The sequence below is a fragment of the Chenopodium album genome, chromosome 21 (assembly GCF_948465745.1).
Source record: "Chenopodium album chromosome 21, dcCheAlbu1.1, whole genome shotgun sequence".
Classification (NCBI taxonomy): domain Eukaryota; kingdom Viridiplantae; phylum Streptophyta; class Magnoliopsida; order Caryophyllales; family Amaranthaceae; genus Chenopodium; species Chenopodium album.
Window position 1 is genome coordinate 33,853,000 of NC_137854.1, and position 16,026 is coordinate 33,869,025.

At 31.3% G+C, this 16,026-nt stretch overlaps 1 protein-coding gene across 2 annotated transcripts; it reads left to right on the top strand.

The window, feature by feature from the left end:
- The first annotated feature begins 2,455 nt into the window (after positions 1-2,455).
- On the top strand, positions 2,456-4,219 carry LOC145601032 (two-component response regulator ARR17-like). 2 transcript variants are annotated; one of them, XM_081656944.1, is made up of 5 exons: positions 2,456-2,805; positions 2,920-2,996; positions 3,110-3,187; positions 3,309-3,382; positions 3,493-4,219. In XM_081656944.1, the coding sequence occupies exons 1-5, from the start codon at positions 2,640-2,642 to the stop codon at positions 3,914-3,916; spliced, it is 819 nt and encodes a 272-aa protein (XP_081513070.1). In that variant the 5' UTR covers positions 2,456-2,639; the 3' UTR covers positions 3,917-4,219. The 2 variants fall into 2 exon arrangements, with proteins under 2 accessions (XP_081513070.1, XP_081513071.1); XM_081656945.1 differs by having other exon boundaries at positions 2,463-2,805; positions 3,312-3,382.
- The last annotated feature ends 11,807 nt before the right edge of the window (positions 4,220-16,026 follow it).

Consider the following 16,026-nt stretch of genomic DNA (forward strand, 5'->3'; position numbering starts at 1 on the left):
AGCAAGTAATAAAATACGAAGAGAGTAAGTAAAAATTGCAAAAGAAAGATAACAGGGATAGTCGTTTATTGGAAAGTAATGAATGTCATACGAAATAAATAATAATAAAAAAAATTAGTAATGGGTTTAGATAGGGACCTTGAGAGGAAAGAAATAAAATTATAAAATGTAGTTTTTTGCCAAAAAAAAATAAAAAATAAAAAAGAAGTTATGCCCTTAAATTAAGGAAGATGATATATATAGCCCTTAGGGCTACATATAAGCATTAAATTTACACTAGAAAACCGTAAAAAGTTAGGAAATCATGAAAATATAAACACTAATTACACTGATTTACGCGTGTTCTTGTCATGAGTTCCTAATTTTATACAATTTTCTAGAGTATATTTAATGCTTATATATAGCCCTTAGGGCTACATACAGCATTACCCTTAAATTAAATAAGATATAATTATAGTACTCTGTATCATTCAATTGTTTTTTTTTTTAGACAACCCTTTAAAATGGTTTATATAATGATAGTAATATGAATTTGGGAATGCATGCCAAAGTCGCGTGTCGATTGATGTAATAAAATTTCTATTTAATTATAATTACCTTATTATGTAATACATTAATTTCCTCTGGGTGAAAATACTCATGTAGTCTTCTAGATTCTTATGGAGATTATAAAATCTTAAATTTTCAACTCTCACCATACAAAGAAAAATAAAAATAAACACAAGAAAAATCATCATCTCAAGGATGAGATTTATTTATTGAAAGCAATTAATTTTTTTTTTGGGATTTATTATCAGTAAGAACATCAGTGGAAACCAACTGAGACAAAGAGCAAAAAAGATGATAGTGATGGAGATAAAAGGAAGAAAAAGAGAAGAAAAACCTTCAAAAAAGCAGGGAAAAAAAATTAGCAATGAAGGCTAGGAAAACCCTTCCAACAGAGAAACCCTAGAGGTAACCAAGAAAAAACCATCACAAGGAGAAAATCTAGAGGGAACATAAAACCACTAAATAGAAAGCAAAAAAGGCTTGTGTAAATCAACATTCTTGGAAATACTTTTAACCTGCAAAAAAACACGATTTACACGTGCTTGCTAAGGCTATAAAGATGGTTAAAAAACGAAAAAGACAACACCTCAATAGAGGAACTTTTGCAAAGAAATGAATTCGAAATTTTGATGAAATTAGGGCTTGTTCTAATTGAGTGAACTGAGCTGAACTAAATATTTTATGAGAGAAGAAAATTAAAAAGTGAACTGAACAAAACTTATTGGAAGTTTGGAATTGAAAATAATCTGAAGAGAACAGACCCTTAGTAGAAGTAAGAAACTATTTCTGACGGTATTGCAAAATATAAGTAGGCGAGACTTGGAGCTTGCCATTGAATGAGTAATTCCAAGTAAAGCCAAATATCGGGATTTTAGACTAAGGGTATGTTCATATTTACTGAACTGATTGGAGCTGAACTGAATTGAACTGAGCTGAAATGAATATTTTATGAGAGAAGGAAATTAGGAGCCAAATTGAACTGATTAGAGTTGAACTAAACTGAACTGAACTGAAATTAAGTAAATGTTGGAAATTGATTTTGGCACACCCCTATGTGAGAAGAGTATTAAAAACTATGCTTTTACATAGGGGTATGCCAAAATCAATTAAGAGTGTGCCAAAATCATTTCCCAGACCCTAACTCTCTTAATAAAAATCACTTGACCTTTTGACATGATACTGTCATAGTTGGATATCTTCGGCCTTTCCTAAGATGAAGAAGGTACTTGGAGAGCCCTTCTTAGTCCTAGACTCCTAGTTAGTGCTATGTAGTATGGAGTATGAAAGACAACCCTCTATAATCATATTTTAAAATCTTAAAGAGTAAAAACTACAAGTAAAAAAAAAAAGTGGTTAATTAGTTGGGAAAGACTTAACCAAAAAAGGAAAGAACATATCAATAAAAATTAAACCAACCAAACCATCTATGCTATTACATCTGGAAACCTGCAAATCCCCTTCTCCATAAAACCTCACTGTGTCCCCTATTCTTTACATTTCCAATGTTCATATTTCATCACTCGCCTACTTGACTCGCTCACTCAATCTCTCTCTTTTGCAGACTTTTCATACCCATACCATCTGACGGCGCTTCTCTCTCTCTCTCTCCTTTGACCTTTAGTCAACACGCTACCGCCATTTTCTCTTAAAATTAAAACAAAATAAAATAAAAAAAAGGGTACAGTACCACGGTAAAAAATTATCTAAATAAAAATAAAAACAAAGTGGATTTCAGAATCTGGGTACCAGCCAATTTTAATAAAGTGCCAAGATTTCCTCCCCAGATTTTCATTTTTTTTCAAAGGACACACAGAAAAATTAAAATTTAATAAAATAAAATTAAATAAATAAATGAAATTCCACCTTAGTATAAAAATTCCCCCACTTCTTCTCTTACCTCATTCAGTCCCTTTCTTTCTACCTTTTCTCCTTCTTCATCTTCTCCCCCAAATTTTATAATTATAATTTTTTAAAATTAAAGATAAATTAAATTAAAAACCACACAAATTCACTTTCCTTTTAGCTCAACAAAAGTTTCCTGAAATTAAAAATAAAAATAAAAAATCATACACCGAAAGATTCGTGTAAAGATGATGAATATGGCTCGGAACAGCGTCGTTTCGAACCGGCGATGGAAGTCGGAATCTGGAATTGATCTTCTTGATTCACAAACTGAAGCTCATGTTCTAGCCGTCGATGACAGTCTCATTGACCGTAAAGTTATTGAGAGATTACTCAAAACTACTTCGTGTAAAGGTAATATATAGATATTACTCCCTCTGTTTCGTAATAATAGTTACACTTTTATTTTCACGGTCTCCGATACAATTAGGTTCCGAAATTCATTGTAATTTCGGTGAATTGTTGCAGTTACAGCGGTTGATAGTGGAATGCGAGCTTTGCAATATCTTGGATTGGTTGAAGATCAAAGAAGCTCCGTTGTCGATGTGAGTCCGATTTATAAATTTTCTCCGTTCTCTTTTAATTGCAACGTTGAGGAGATACGCTGTATTGAGTTACATTTTAATTTTCAAATTGTTGGAAATTTTGATGATGTTAGGGGTTGAAGGTTGATTTGATTATAACTGATTACTGTATGCCTGGAATGACGGGATATGAACTCCTCAAGAAAATAAAGGTTTGCTTCTTCTTTCTCATTTTGTTTAATTACAAAAATGTTTTAATGTTCCGAAAAAGTGTGATCGGGTACATGAACCGAGAGTTATATTAACGATGTAAAATTCGGCATTGTATAATAGCAGGAATCATCAACTTTCAAGGAAACTCCGGTTGTTATAATGTCATCCGAAAACGTTCTGGCGCGAATCGATCGGTAATTTTAATTTTTTTTTTTTAAGAGAAGACTGTCCTAACTTTTTGCGTACATTTTAAAAGACGCATTTTGCAAAATTTTTTAATTAATTTTTAATTGTGTGGGAGCAGATGTTTGGAGGAAGGAGCAGAGGATTTCATACTAAAACCAGTGAAATTATCTGATGTAAAACGTATTAAAAACTACATGACCAAAGAAGAAGGATCCAACGGTAGAGAAAGTGGGATGAATAAGAGGAAAGAAAGGGACGGTTCAGATCAATCCTCAGAATCACAATCACCGCCTTTGTCAAGATCTACATCGTCCGATTCATCATCATCGTCATCGTCGACGTCGTCTTCATCGTCGGATTCTCAATTAACAGCTCCTTCTTCATGTGAACCGTTGGATTCACCCGTAACACCATCGTCACCTTCTGGACCGTTGGATTGTCTTACTCCATCGTCACCTTCTCCTGAACCATCTCAACCGTTGGATTCTCCAACTAGACGGCTTAAGATGACCCCATCTGACCTGGCAGGGCCCACTTCTTGATCACTTGGTTCGTTCAGGTTGGGTTTTTATTATTAAAAAAAAAAAATCGAAAAAGCCGTCCAAAGTTTTTTTTTTTTTTTTTTTCTGCCAGCATTTTGCAATTTTCGCGGTACATCTAACGTTTTTTTTTTCTTTTGTATTTTGGATGTTTTTTTTCATAATTTTTTTGGGATATTTCTTGGAAAATTACAGGATACTTATCATACTAAATTAGCTTATATCCCTTTAATTTCCACTGTAAATTAATGGAACCACGTATTTTTTTGGTTTTTCTTGCTGTTTAATTAGCTTGATCAATCGTTTTAAATCATACGTACATTATTTCTTTACTGGTTGATTTTGTAGTTTTATTTGCTTATATTTGTACCTAGTACTATGTTATCTTTCTGACTGTTGATTTTATGTTTAACGTCTTGTACTACTTTCTCAATATGAAAAATATTTTCGTCAAAAAAAAAAAAAAAAATATGAAAAATATTGGTTAGTCACAAATAGTCTACTTTCTCAATATGAAAAATATTGGTTAGTTACGAATAGTCTATAACGAATAAAGTTTCAAAGAACTTACTTAGTACTTGAATTACTCGTATTTACTCTGAGCACCAATTGTGCTTATATAGATTGAGGGTGAAATAGAATTGGAAGTTATATCAAAGGTAGAGCGAACACATTTGGTTTGAATACATTTGGTTTGAATCATGATGTCATGTCGGGTTAGAAATCCTATAGATCCAACCTAGTCTTTAATCTTTAATACCTTAAATTGTAATATTCTCTACTTGCTGGGAATAAGGGCACTTGAATTGAAATTCATACTTCGTGTTAAAGATCTTTTGTAGGTATTACAACCAAAAGTTTGTTATATTATACCCATAAATAATTATAGAAAAATACTATAGATAACATTTAGGGCTACATATAAGTATTAAAGACACACTAAAACATGGTATAAAGTTAGGAATCAACAGAAAGGAGAGTATAATATTTATTTTTAGTAAATTCCGTTCGTGAGGAGGACTTCTTTGTGTTCGATTTTCTGCAACAACAATTGAGAGGGGAATGGAACCTAATCACTCAGAATTGGTCCCAAATCTGAATTTGGCCTAAGGGTGGAAAAAAAAAAAACATTGGTTTGGGTGATTGTATGGACTAGGTTAGTTTGATGTAGTTTTCTTAAGGATCTTGTTTATAGATTTTGATTCATAAGAAAGTTTTTGTTTAGGGAAAAAAATAATTAAGGTTTATTACAACATTGATAGTTCAACGGCAAGATCGCAAGAGGTATTAAAAAATGGGCCATGGTCTAATTTATGTCAATTCACAAATCTTGTAAGAGGGTCCGCTGTGATTTAGTGAATCATCATGTTGAAAATTGCAATTCAGTTTCTTTCCCTCGTTTTATGTATTCATTCTATAGTACTCTTTTGTTGCTTACTTTTTGAGGTGTCTTATGTCCACCTTATTTATGGAAGATGATTATCTCTTCTTTCCCACTACATCATTAGTGGTCATTTACTTGATATAAATTTTAATATAAATATCCTAAGCACCCAATTGATAAAATGGTCAAATTTGGAAATTTGAACTTAAAATTCAACTTGTAAAAAAAAAATGTTACGTGCTATATATAAATTAAATAAACTCTGATCCGTATTGTTTTGGTTGGTTTGTGAATGATGCCAAATTGCCAACAAGTTCACATACCTCCTTGGTATTGAATTATAGAACAAAAATAATTGGTATATCAAAAGTCTTTTAGTTAGTAGACAATCCCAAAACAAAACAAAAAATATAGATCTCAGTTTTAGCATATAATCTACATATTCCAACTTCCTTCATAAAAACAAAACTAAAAGTTTTCGACTTTTATAAAATCAATTTATAGTCATTAGTCACTTTGGAGAAAAAAGGGAACAAGTCGATGTTTATTTTTATCCACACATTGACACATATGTTTACGTATATTTCATTTTAATTTTAATGAAAGGGAAAAAAAAAAATTTCTAAGTCGTAAGAAGGGTATTTTAGGTAATTCAAAAACCGAGTACGGGAAAAAGAATATGGGAAGGGAGGCTTGACTTCTGTTATGATATGGAAAAGATATGAAATGATATGATTCGGATTACGGGAGGTGGGATTGATATCAGTTGTCTGCTATGCCAAGCAAGAATACACCTAATTTTGATTTTAAAAAATTGGGTGCAAAGATTAGACGATGTTATAATAATATGTAAAATGTACTTAAGTTTATGTTGATGAGATGTGCATGCTATGTATCTTAATTAAAAAAATTTAGAAACCATGTTATCTTCCTTTAGTAGTTAATTAAGAAAGTGGACCAAACAAATAAAATACACTGTGGCTTGTGGAGTTGGAGCTTTGGAGGTGGGTTCCTCTTGCAAGTAGCGACTAATTTATACAACTGGATAGTATCGTGCATTTCTTGTTTAAGGCTAAATTCCGTTTTGCCGCCTTGAGAGTTGAGATTACGCGAAATTTTACTTTATTGTTCTTTGTATAAATGTTGAAAAATTAAATTTTACTTATTGATTCTAGGTTAGAACTTAGAAGAGATGTTTGGTAATAACAAATACATAGTGTATATGGATAACAAATTAAATTTTACTACATTTGTTCGACAAAGCACTCTATATCTAAATTTGTAATATGGTAGTGGATATCATACATGTACCAACTTACTTGATTTAGTCAATAACATGTTCAAGTACTGGTTATTTGTGTGTCGATGACTTGATGGAATAAAAATGCCATCAGTCCATTACCCCCCTTTAGTTGATTTAACTATTCCAATATTCGTAAAATCTTGATTCATACCACACTCAAATTTCACACCTGACTCTCAAAAACAGCCTTAAATCTAACAGATTATTCAAAACACATTGAGTCGAATGTATGTGTTAAAACTTATATATCGACGTGGCAGAATATGCGAAAAGTGAGATCGTTCGGCCCAATAAAGCGACCGATGACCCTTAATAAGATGATAAGGGTGACCAGCATAGGGCATGTGGGTTCGAGGGAATGAGCTGGGAATTAAACGAGCCAAAAAAGGCGGCCAAAATAGAGACAACCAAGGCTTGGGGTCATGCTAGAGAATTGTCCCAGGCAGTATCCCCTTTTGGCTGGCAACAATATCTTGTTATCCAAATTTATTTTATTTGTCGCCATTTTCTTCCGAATTTTTTGCCAACTACTTTTTTTGTCACCAAGATCTTCATCTAAAGCTTACAAACTACCTAACATTATTTAAAATTATAATAATAAGATTACAAAAAATTAGTTCTTGTTCACCAATTACACACTTGCTTATCTCTTAATTATACAAGTACGAGTACTGAGTAGTCTTATTTTCTATTGGTAATTTATCAACTTTCATAGATTTTGTTCTGACTCATAAGATTTTTTACATAGTGGGCCGGCAAAATCGTCCTTTATTATACGTACAGTACTTCTTTCTTGTGTGATTTCCAACGGGTCAAAACATTTATTACAATCTTTTTTTTTATGCACCATACCTAAATAAGTAAATATAGATCATAGTTGACTTTGACTCATTTATAATTTTTTTTGGTTTAACACTTTAACATAATGTTTCACAATTATAGTTCACAATTCCAATATGGATTACATACTTTCTAATCTAAATATAAGTAGGCTGAATCATAGTTTAAATTTTAGACATAAATTGACAAATACTAAAGTTTATAATAAAATGAGACATCACGTTTAAACTTGGAATCCAAAACTAAACCATCAAGGTAATAGAGCTTTGGTGGTTGATTTGTCTTCGAGAAATTGAGAAAACTAGGGCGCAATTTAATTGATAGGCTAGCGAGTTTGTAGGTTGCAACATATTAGAAAAAGACAGAGATATAGTTATTGAGAGGGGTTTTTTTGTTTAGAGAAAAATAATGGATTGCTATGAAGCAAGAAGATACTGTGAGAAATGGAAAGGAGAAAGAGACGCAAAATAAAAATAATTAAAAGTTAGTAGAAGATAATTGGATGTTATTAAATATTAGGTTTTGTTTAGTTCACCTTATTTTTACTTATTTTAGAAAAAATAAGTTCAAATCAGATCAGACCAGATAAAAAAAAAAAGTTCAAATCAGATCATCGTTTTATGTGCAGTCTTTATCGCTAAAAATCTTTAATTTCGTAATGAAAAACATTACGAAAATCACATATCAATAAAATACACATTATTACAAATCTAACAAAACCCCACTTGATTTATTTTTCCGTATAGATTATAGTACATTTAAGATCAAAGTTTGATTAAATATAATATTCAGATCAGATCAGTTCAAATAAGCAAAAAAAAGGTGAACCAAACAAACCCTTAATCATAGTTGGGTTGTGCCCCAAAAAAACAAACACACACAGACACCCACAATTAAATCCTTAAAAGTTATAAAGTTGGCCCATCATCTAGTTAATAAACAAAGGGTGTTTTGATAAATAGAGGATTTTTTTTTATTTTTATTTATTATTATTATTATTATTATTTTTATTTATTATTTAAAAATATTGGTTTTACCACGATGTTAGTGGATTTTTTTTCTTTTGCGAAGTTAATTTGATGTCTTAGTTAGGATATGCTCTATTCATTGTGAACTTAAAACTTATCTTAAGATAATCCTTCCATGTTTTAATAAGTGTTACACTTATCAAATCTGGCTGTGTTTTAATAACTGTTACACTTTCTTTTTTGACAAAAAAGCTACATTAAAATGTTATATATCTTTTTTCTCACATTCATTACTTTTCAATAAACTATTAACCCCACTATCTTTCTTTTACAATTTTTTAATACCCCAACTGCCCCACTTACCTCTTACGGAGTATTTTATTTAAGTCAATTAAATTGCCTAAAACTATGTGTTGGTCAAACTGTAACACTTAAAAAAAACACGGAAGTAGTATTAAAACTTATTTTAATTGTAATTTGTATTTGGATAATCCTTATCAAAACATATATTTTTTGAACTGAATTTATCTGAACTAAACTGAACATATCTGATTTTATTACACCTAAAATAGGTAAAAACAAGGTGAACAGAACATGACCTTAATTACACATTTGCCGCATAATAAAAATCCTTTGTTTTATTTTTTTTGACACATATAAAAATCCTTTGTTTATCAACTAAGGGCCTGTTCACATTTACTGAACTGAGCTGAGCTGAACTGAACTGAACTGATTGGAGCTGAACTGAACTGAACTGAGCTGAAATGAATATTTTATGAGAGAAGGAAATTAGGAGCTGTACTGATCTGAGCTGATTGAAGCTGAACTGAATTGAACTGATTGGAGCTAAACTGAATTGAATTGAACTGAAATTAATTAAATATGAACAGACCCTAAATAAACTTGTATTTCTAAAAAATTAAGGTCTTCGAGTTTATAATAGAAAATTTAAGTTGAATCCCGATGAGACCATTTAGGACAGTCCAAATATAAGCAACATTATCCATGTAATCCATCAACGGCCAGAACTATCCGGTTTGACGATTGACCATATGGCCCAACATTGTTTAAGTTCAACGGGCTTATAAAATGGGCCTCTAATAGAAAAGGCCTCAAACCCATGTTCAAATTTTAAAGCCATTACGGAGTCATTGTGAAAAAGTGCATGGAGATGTATTTGCAAAATAAAATGGGAAGTGGCTTTAAATTCCCGTTTAAACTTCCAAAGATTATGTCAACGATTGAATGCATTGATGCTGAAGCTTGATTCTACTTTTATGAGCATACAATTCAGGAGTAGCTCTTTAACTGTCCTACACTCTTCCTGTGTATTTATCCTTTTATTTTTTTTTTTACAAAATTGGTAAGTAATGTACACATAAACACATTTTGTAATTTATAGTTGTATTTATCGTAATTAAAATTTGTTACAGAGTACAAAATAAAGAGAGACTAACATTTTGCTAGTAAAAGGCAAACACTTGGCTATTCAAGTAAGTCTTTGGTCTCATGGTATACCCTAAAGGCCCTTTTTTAAAATTTTGTCCAATTTCGTTTTTGCACTTTTAAATCATGTACAATGTGCTAACTTATGTGAACATATCAAACTTTGTTTACTTAAATTACCACTATTTTTATTTACCTATATGTGATTTTCCATAATGTTTGGATAGTATAGACAAGGTAATTTTAAAACTTATTCTTGTCTTTAAAAAAAAAAAAAAAAGAAAAAACTTATTCTTGTCAAATTTAGATTAGATTCGGAAAAACTACTGCATATTGCAAAATAGAAATTTGAAAAGAGTAGAACATACACCAAATACAAATGACGAGAACGCGTTAAAAAATTGGCCGACCTCGTAACAAAAGTCCTTGTCATAGATTAGGAGTTGGCAAATGGCAAATATTGAGTAGTGATTAAAGCTCAAGATTGTGAGTTTATTATCACTGAATCCACTAATAAGAATGCAGTCATTAAGGGCCCAAGATAAGATAAAGACCTCCACCCTTACCACTTTAAAAAGTGCACGTCAATCTTAGTTATCCATAAATCCTACTGACATTCATACATGGAATCATCGCTGTTTTGGCTAAGCTGGAGCTAGACAGCTAAGACAAGTTTTAAGATGATAGTTGCAACTACGCATATATTCTCTCCGTCCTTATAAATTAGGAGCAATATGTTTTAGTGACAAGGAAGCACGGAGTACTTTGTAATTTGAATAAGTAGATAGGGGCTAGGGCTGTCAATTTATTAGTTAAAATTGAACCAACCGTAGAATTCGAACGAATAATAAATTTAAGTTCATTAGGATTAATATTTCTAGGTTTTGACTCAAGTTGTAAGTTGATTTTAATTCAAGCTAGTTCAATCCTACCTCATAAGATGTTCTTTCAAATTTATGATAACATTAGTAAGCTAAGTAGTTAAGTACTTCGTATTTTGGTCACTTGAATGGAGTATTATTACTTGTAGATCATAACCCATTTAGGGGCCGTTTGATTGGGGTATTCATCAAAGGGAATGGGAATCAATTGCCCCAATTTCCTTTATTTTTTTTTTGTTAAACACTTTATTTTCATTCCCTTTACCCTCTCTATTACCCCAAATCCTTCCAACTTCATTCCCCACCCCCCTAGACTTTTCCATTCCCTTTCTTAGCCACCCCTCCACCACCACAACCACACTAGCCACCACCCTTTTACCTTACCTCCACGGCTCCATCGACATGCGCCGCCCCTTCCTCGACCTTCGCCCCTTTCCCGACCTTCCCCAACCTTCCACGACCTTTGCCGCCCCTTCCTCGACCTTCGCCCCTTTCCCGACCTTCCCCAACCTTCCACGACCTTTGCCACCCCTTCCTCGACCATCGCCGCCCACCGATAAACTCTCCCCACCCCTCGCCGCACCTCCCCTCCCTTAGCTTCGTTGGTCTTACTCACTATCGAAACTCACCATCGAAAAACCTAAAAAACCCATCTTCTTCATTGTTAAACGGCCGACCGCCCCCCCCACCATCGAAACCCTAGGAGCTAGGGTTTTGAGGGTGGGGGAGGGCCGGACGACGAGTTTCACGGGGAATGAGGAGTGATACTAGAATCTAGGGTTTTCTGGGCTAAGGAGGTTTTCGGGAGAGGGATGACCTCCGCTGGGTCGACGAGGGACGGGGAGGGCTGGCGAAGGGCAGCAAACGGTGGGAGAGGTGCGGTGAGTGGTTTGGTGGCGGAAAAAGGTGGAAAGCTAATGACTTAGGTGGTTGTGTGGTGGTGGGATTAGTCGGATTGTTTCCCTTTGTTCTTAAAACAAACAACATGGCAAATTTTAGGTATTTTCATTCCATTCTTCTCCTTTCCCTTTGTTCATTACATTCCGAGTACCCTGTGCGAACCAAACAACCCCTTATTTTCAATGTTTTGAATACTACTTAAATATGCCCATCTCATTTCAGTTTGTCTGATTTTCAAGTCGAGCTTTAACCAATTTGAATAGGTTTGACTCATTATCTTTCCCAAATGTGAACTTTTTTTTTTTAAAAAAAAAATTAAAAATTGTATGAAGATCTTAGAATTATGGAGTATAATAAAAGTTATTCTCTTTTGTCTAAAACACTTGGGCCATATTTTGTTTGATGTAAAACATTTTCAATTAAAAATTAGTTAGTTTTCGTGAAAAGCATATTTTCAAGGATAACCATAATTACGAATTAGTTTTCCTTTATTTGGGTTCATACAAGAAAAGTATAGAAAATTGAAAAGAGAGTGAAAATGTGATGCTGGAAGAGAGTAAAGCTGTAAAAACGAGTGGGCAAAAATGTGACTACCCTTATTTTAATTTGTAAAAGAAAATGTGTTACTATATTGAGGATGCAATTTTACAATATTTGATAAATTATTTTTCATCCCCTCACAAACTAAACAAAAAAATATGTATAAATAGGAAAATTATTTTTCAAGAAAACATTTTACATCGAACCAAATGGAACCTTAGATGAGAACATAATTAAGAGAAACAAAAAATAGGTCGTATCAAATTCAATCGATATGAGCATATATAGTCATAATCCTCCTAGAAATTTTGTGTTTTGAACACATACTTTTTACGTAAAAACCAAAATGTAGTCAATTTGTATTTACCCAACCCGAATAGACTTGATAGACTAAATTAATGCATGAGAAGTATGCCCAAAAATCATATGATCTCTAGCTCAATAATTTATATAAGGACAATTATAGTCTAGCATTAGAAATAATGGAGTACTAGAGAAGCTAATCATTCAATCACACATATAATAGGTAAACAATAATGTAGAAATTAGCTTAGCTCAATAATTTAAAATTAGTGATGAATTCATTCTTAGACATAATACATGCATGAGTGAGGTAGGTTTGGCTTTCCTAGCTAGACAATAATCTATTATAATTGTAGTTTTCTTGGAAAAGAGTGGTTTAACCAAAATTTTACTTCTGTATAATACTATTATTCTCATTTTTTTTCCCCAGTAAACTAATCCAAAAAAGTCCAAAACTTTCCTCCTAATAGTGTTAAAAAACAAAGACAGAAAAAAATGTTAGGAAGAAGCTCACTAAACATTAAATCATGTTCGTTACAACGACCCTGTGCTTGACTTTTATAAGCAAACAATATAATTTTAAAACAATTTGTGTGACCAAAAATCTTAACCATTTACAAGATCTATGTGCATCTGCTTGTTTCAAATTCCTACCTAATTCATGACCTCCAATGCAGTTGACTAAGCATAGTAATATATTTTCTCCATTGTCTTTTAATTGCAATATTTTGACTTTCATCATGCAAATACCAATCATTATTTTGACTTTAAAATCGTTACTTTAATTAACTAGTAAAGTTAAAATTAAAACATTACTAATTTGAAAATATACATTAGGACTAATTGAGATTCTTTAACACATTGATATATTATTTGAAAGTAGATTGTACAAATAAAGAAAAAGCCAATGTTGAAATTAAAAAAGACAAATCATGGAAGTACATACATGTTTTTATGGACATACTCGTATAAAGTAAAAAAAATTAATAAAATAGATTGTATAATTATGGCAAAAGTCAAAATGTTGACTCCCTCCCTTACTTTCTATTTATTTACGAAGTGAATTTTACCGTCTCCAATGCTCATCTTATGTACGTATATATAATGTTTGGTCATTATAGTCAGATGGATATATAAGGTGTTCCCTGTGCTCATTAATCACATTTTGTAATTCTGTAACTTTTCAAACTGATTCCCTATTATTAAAAATTAATGTTTAGAAAGTATATTTTAAGCCGTAGCCAACAAGATCTCACATGATATAATTTTAATAGTTATATAATAGTGATTTTTTTTTTTTTTACTTAAAGTTTTAAAAAGTTTATCATAAAAGTCAAAATGTAAAGAATAAAAAGTGCATAGCCAAGGAGTAATTAAAAGAAAATGAAGTACTACGGGCCTGTTCTCTTCAAATTATTTTCAATTCAGTACAGTTCCAATAAGTTCAGTTCAATTTTTAATTTTCTTCTCTCATAAAATATTCAGTTCAGTTCAGTTCAGCCCCAATAAGTTCAGTTCAGCTCAGTTCAGTCAATCAGAACATGCCCTACCTATGTTTCATAATAATCGCAACATTTTAACTTTTGTACTATTCATTTACTTACTTTGACTATACTTTTTACCAGTATATACAAAATTACAAATCATAATTTGTTGTCATGTAAAATGGTTGTGAATTACCCTTTATGTATATTTTCATTACATCAAGCCTTTTTACTTCTTTATAATATACAATTATTAATAGTAATGGTGAAAGTTATGTATTAGCTTGTATGTTACTCAAAGTGTTACGATTATTATGAAATTAAATAGAGGGAGTACATGTTTTTTTTTTAGTGTGCTAACTTTAGATTGTCCTAGAAATTTTAAGGACATTTCGAGAAAAGTACGTACTCGTATTAAAATTGTACATAATAGTCTAAGGAGTTTTGACTTTTGTTTGTTGTTTTCCGTATGTCAAAATGTCAAATGTGAATTGTCGTGTGGCTGCAGATATATGGTAGGAACACGAAGACAAATGATACTCTAGAAACAATGGAGGTTAGCAGATCATAGTTGCAATTTAAAACTAAAAATTGATGATTTGATGAATATTGACTTAACGCTACGCGTATGTCAAAGTAGAAATTATAGTATTGTATATTGTATACTTGTCAAAGTAAAAACTATAGTATTGTATGATATACACTTGTGAATAATTGAGAAATACAAAGAACCTTTGATTATTAAAGTTGGGTGTCCACAATCAGGCGTATAATAATAATTCGTTATACATTAGGGTAAAAAAGTTTTACATTGCTTTTAAAGATATTTGTAGATTAAATTTTCCATATCTATTTTTACTAAATTCAGTAAAATAGTACAAAAGAGTCGTGATAAAAATATATGTGGATGGATGCTATATACTATGCTTAATACTTTTTGTTTTTTTAATGAAATATGCTTAATACTTTTACTACTCCGTATTAACTTTTAGCTTTTTATTATGAGTCAAGTTTCATAGTATTTTTCATCATAATACGAGTACCTTTTTAAAAAGCACTTCAATCTTCTAATATTGTCTTCCTTATGTTCATAGAAAAAGTGTGTAATTATAAGTAATGTAACACTAACACATGCTAAGTATGGATGACATTAGAGTATGGATGGAAGAAGCCCCAATTGAAATTGCTAACTATGTAATGGATGATATAAGCCTTCTGGCTGATTAGAGTATTAATTTCACATTTAAAAAAGAGGTTGACAAAGTTAAAACTTTCTGCAAATTGACACATTAATTAAATACTTAAACAAGAAAAAGTAATTAATAAGTTACAAAGTACGTATATGCTTAAAAGAACGTACATGGAGATTATTTCAGCGGATGATTTTCCAACATATAGTCATATACAACATTCTATAGCAAGTGTTTAAAATATTCTTTTCTAGGTCAAACAAACAAAACATATGGAGATTTTTTTTTTCCTTTTCACGTAAGTTTTGAATACTCAAATAATCATATTCAAATACCAAAGATATATACCTTGTTAGATTAACAAAAAGTTAATAAAATATGACATATGTTCTCTGTATCTTGAGTTAACTTTATGTACTCGCGTTTAGGATCTAATTTAAAATTAGACAAAACTCTTACAAAGTATTCAAAGAAGGTTTGCAAAAACTAAAACTGAAACTATGAATACATAATGCCTTAACTTTAAAAGTTATTTAATTATACAAGGAAATGTTAAAAGTAGCCTTAAGTCAAAGCATAAGATGTTTAAGGTATAAACATTGAACATTTAATATTTTAACGAACATATACAACGTAAATATGAGTAATTGTCATATTTTACCCTTATGTCGTCTTTCAATTCAATATTTAAGAAAACAAACCATCAATTCATTACTTGAAAACCCATTTTTTAAAATATTTGAATAAGATCATCTTACCATTATAAGGTCACTTTATAAGTAAATTAAACCAAGAAAATACAGAAATTGAAATAAAATTACATGTTTAGAATAACTCGCAAAAAAAAACCTTATAATGACAAGACGGTCTTACA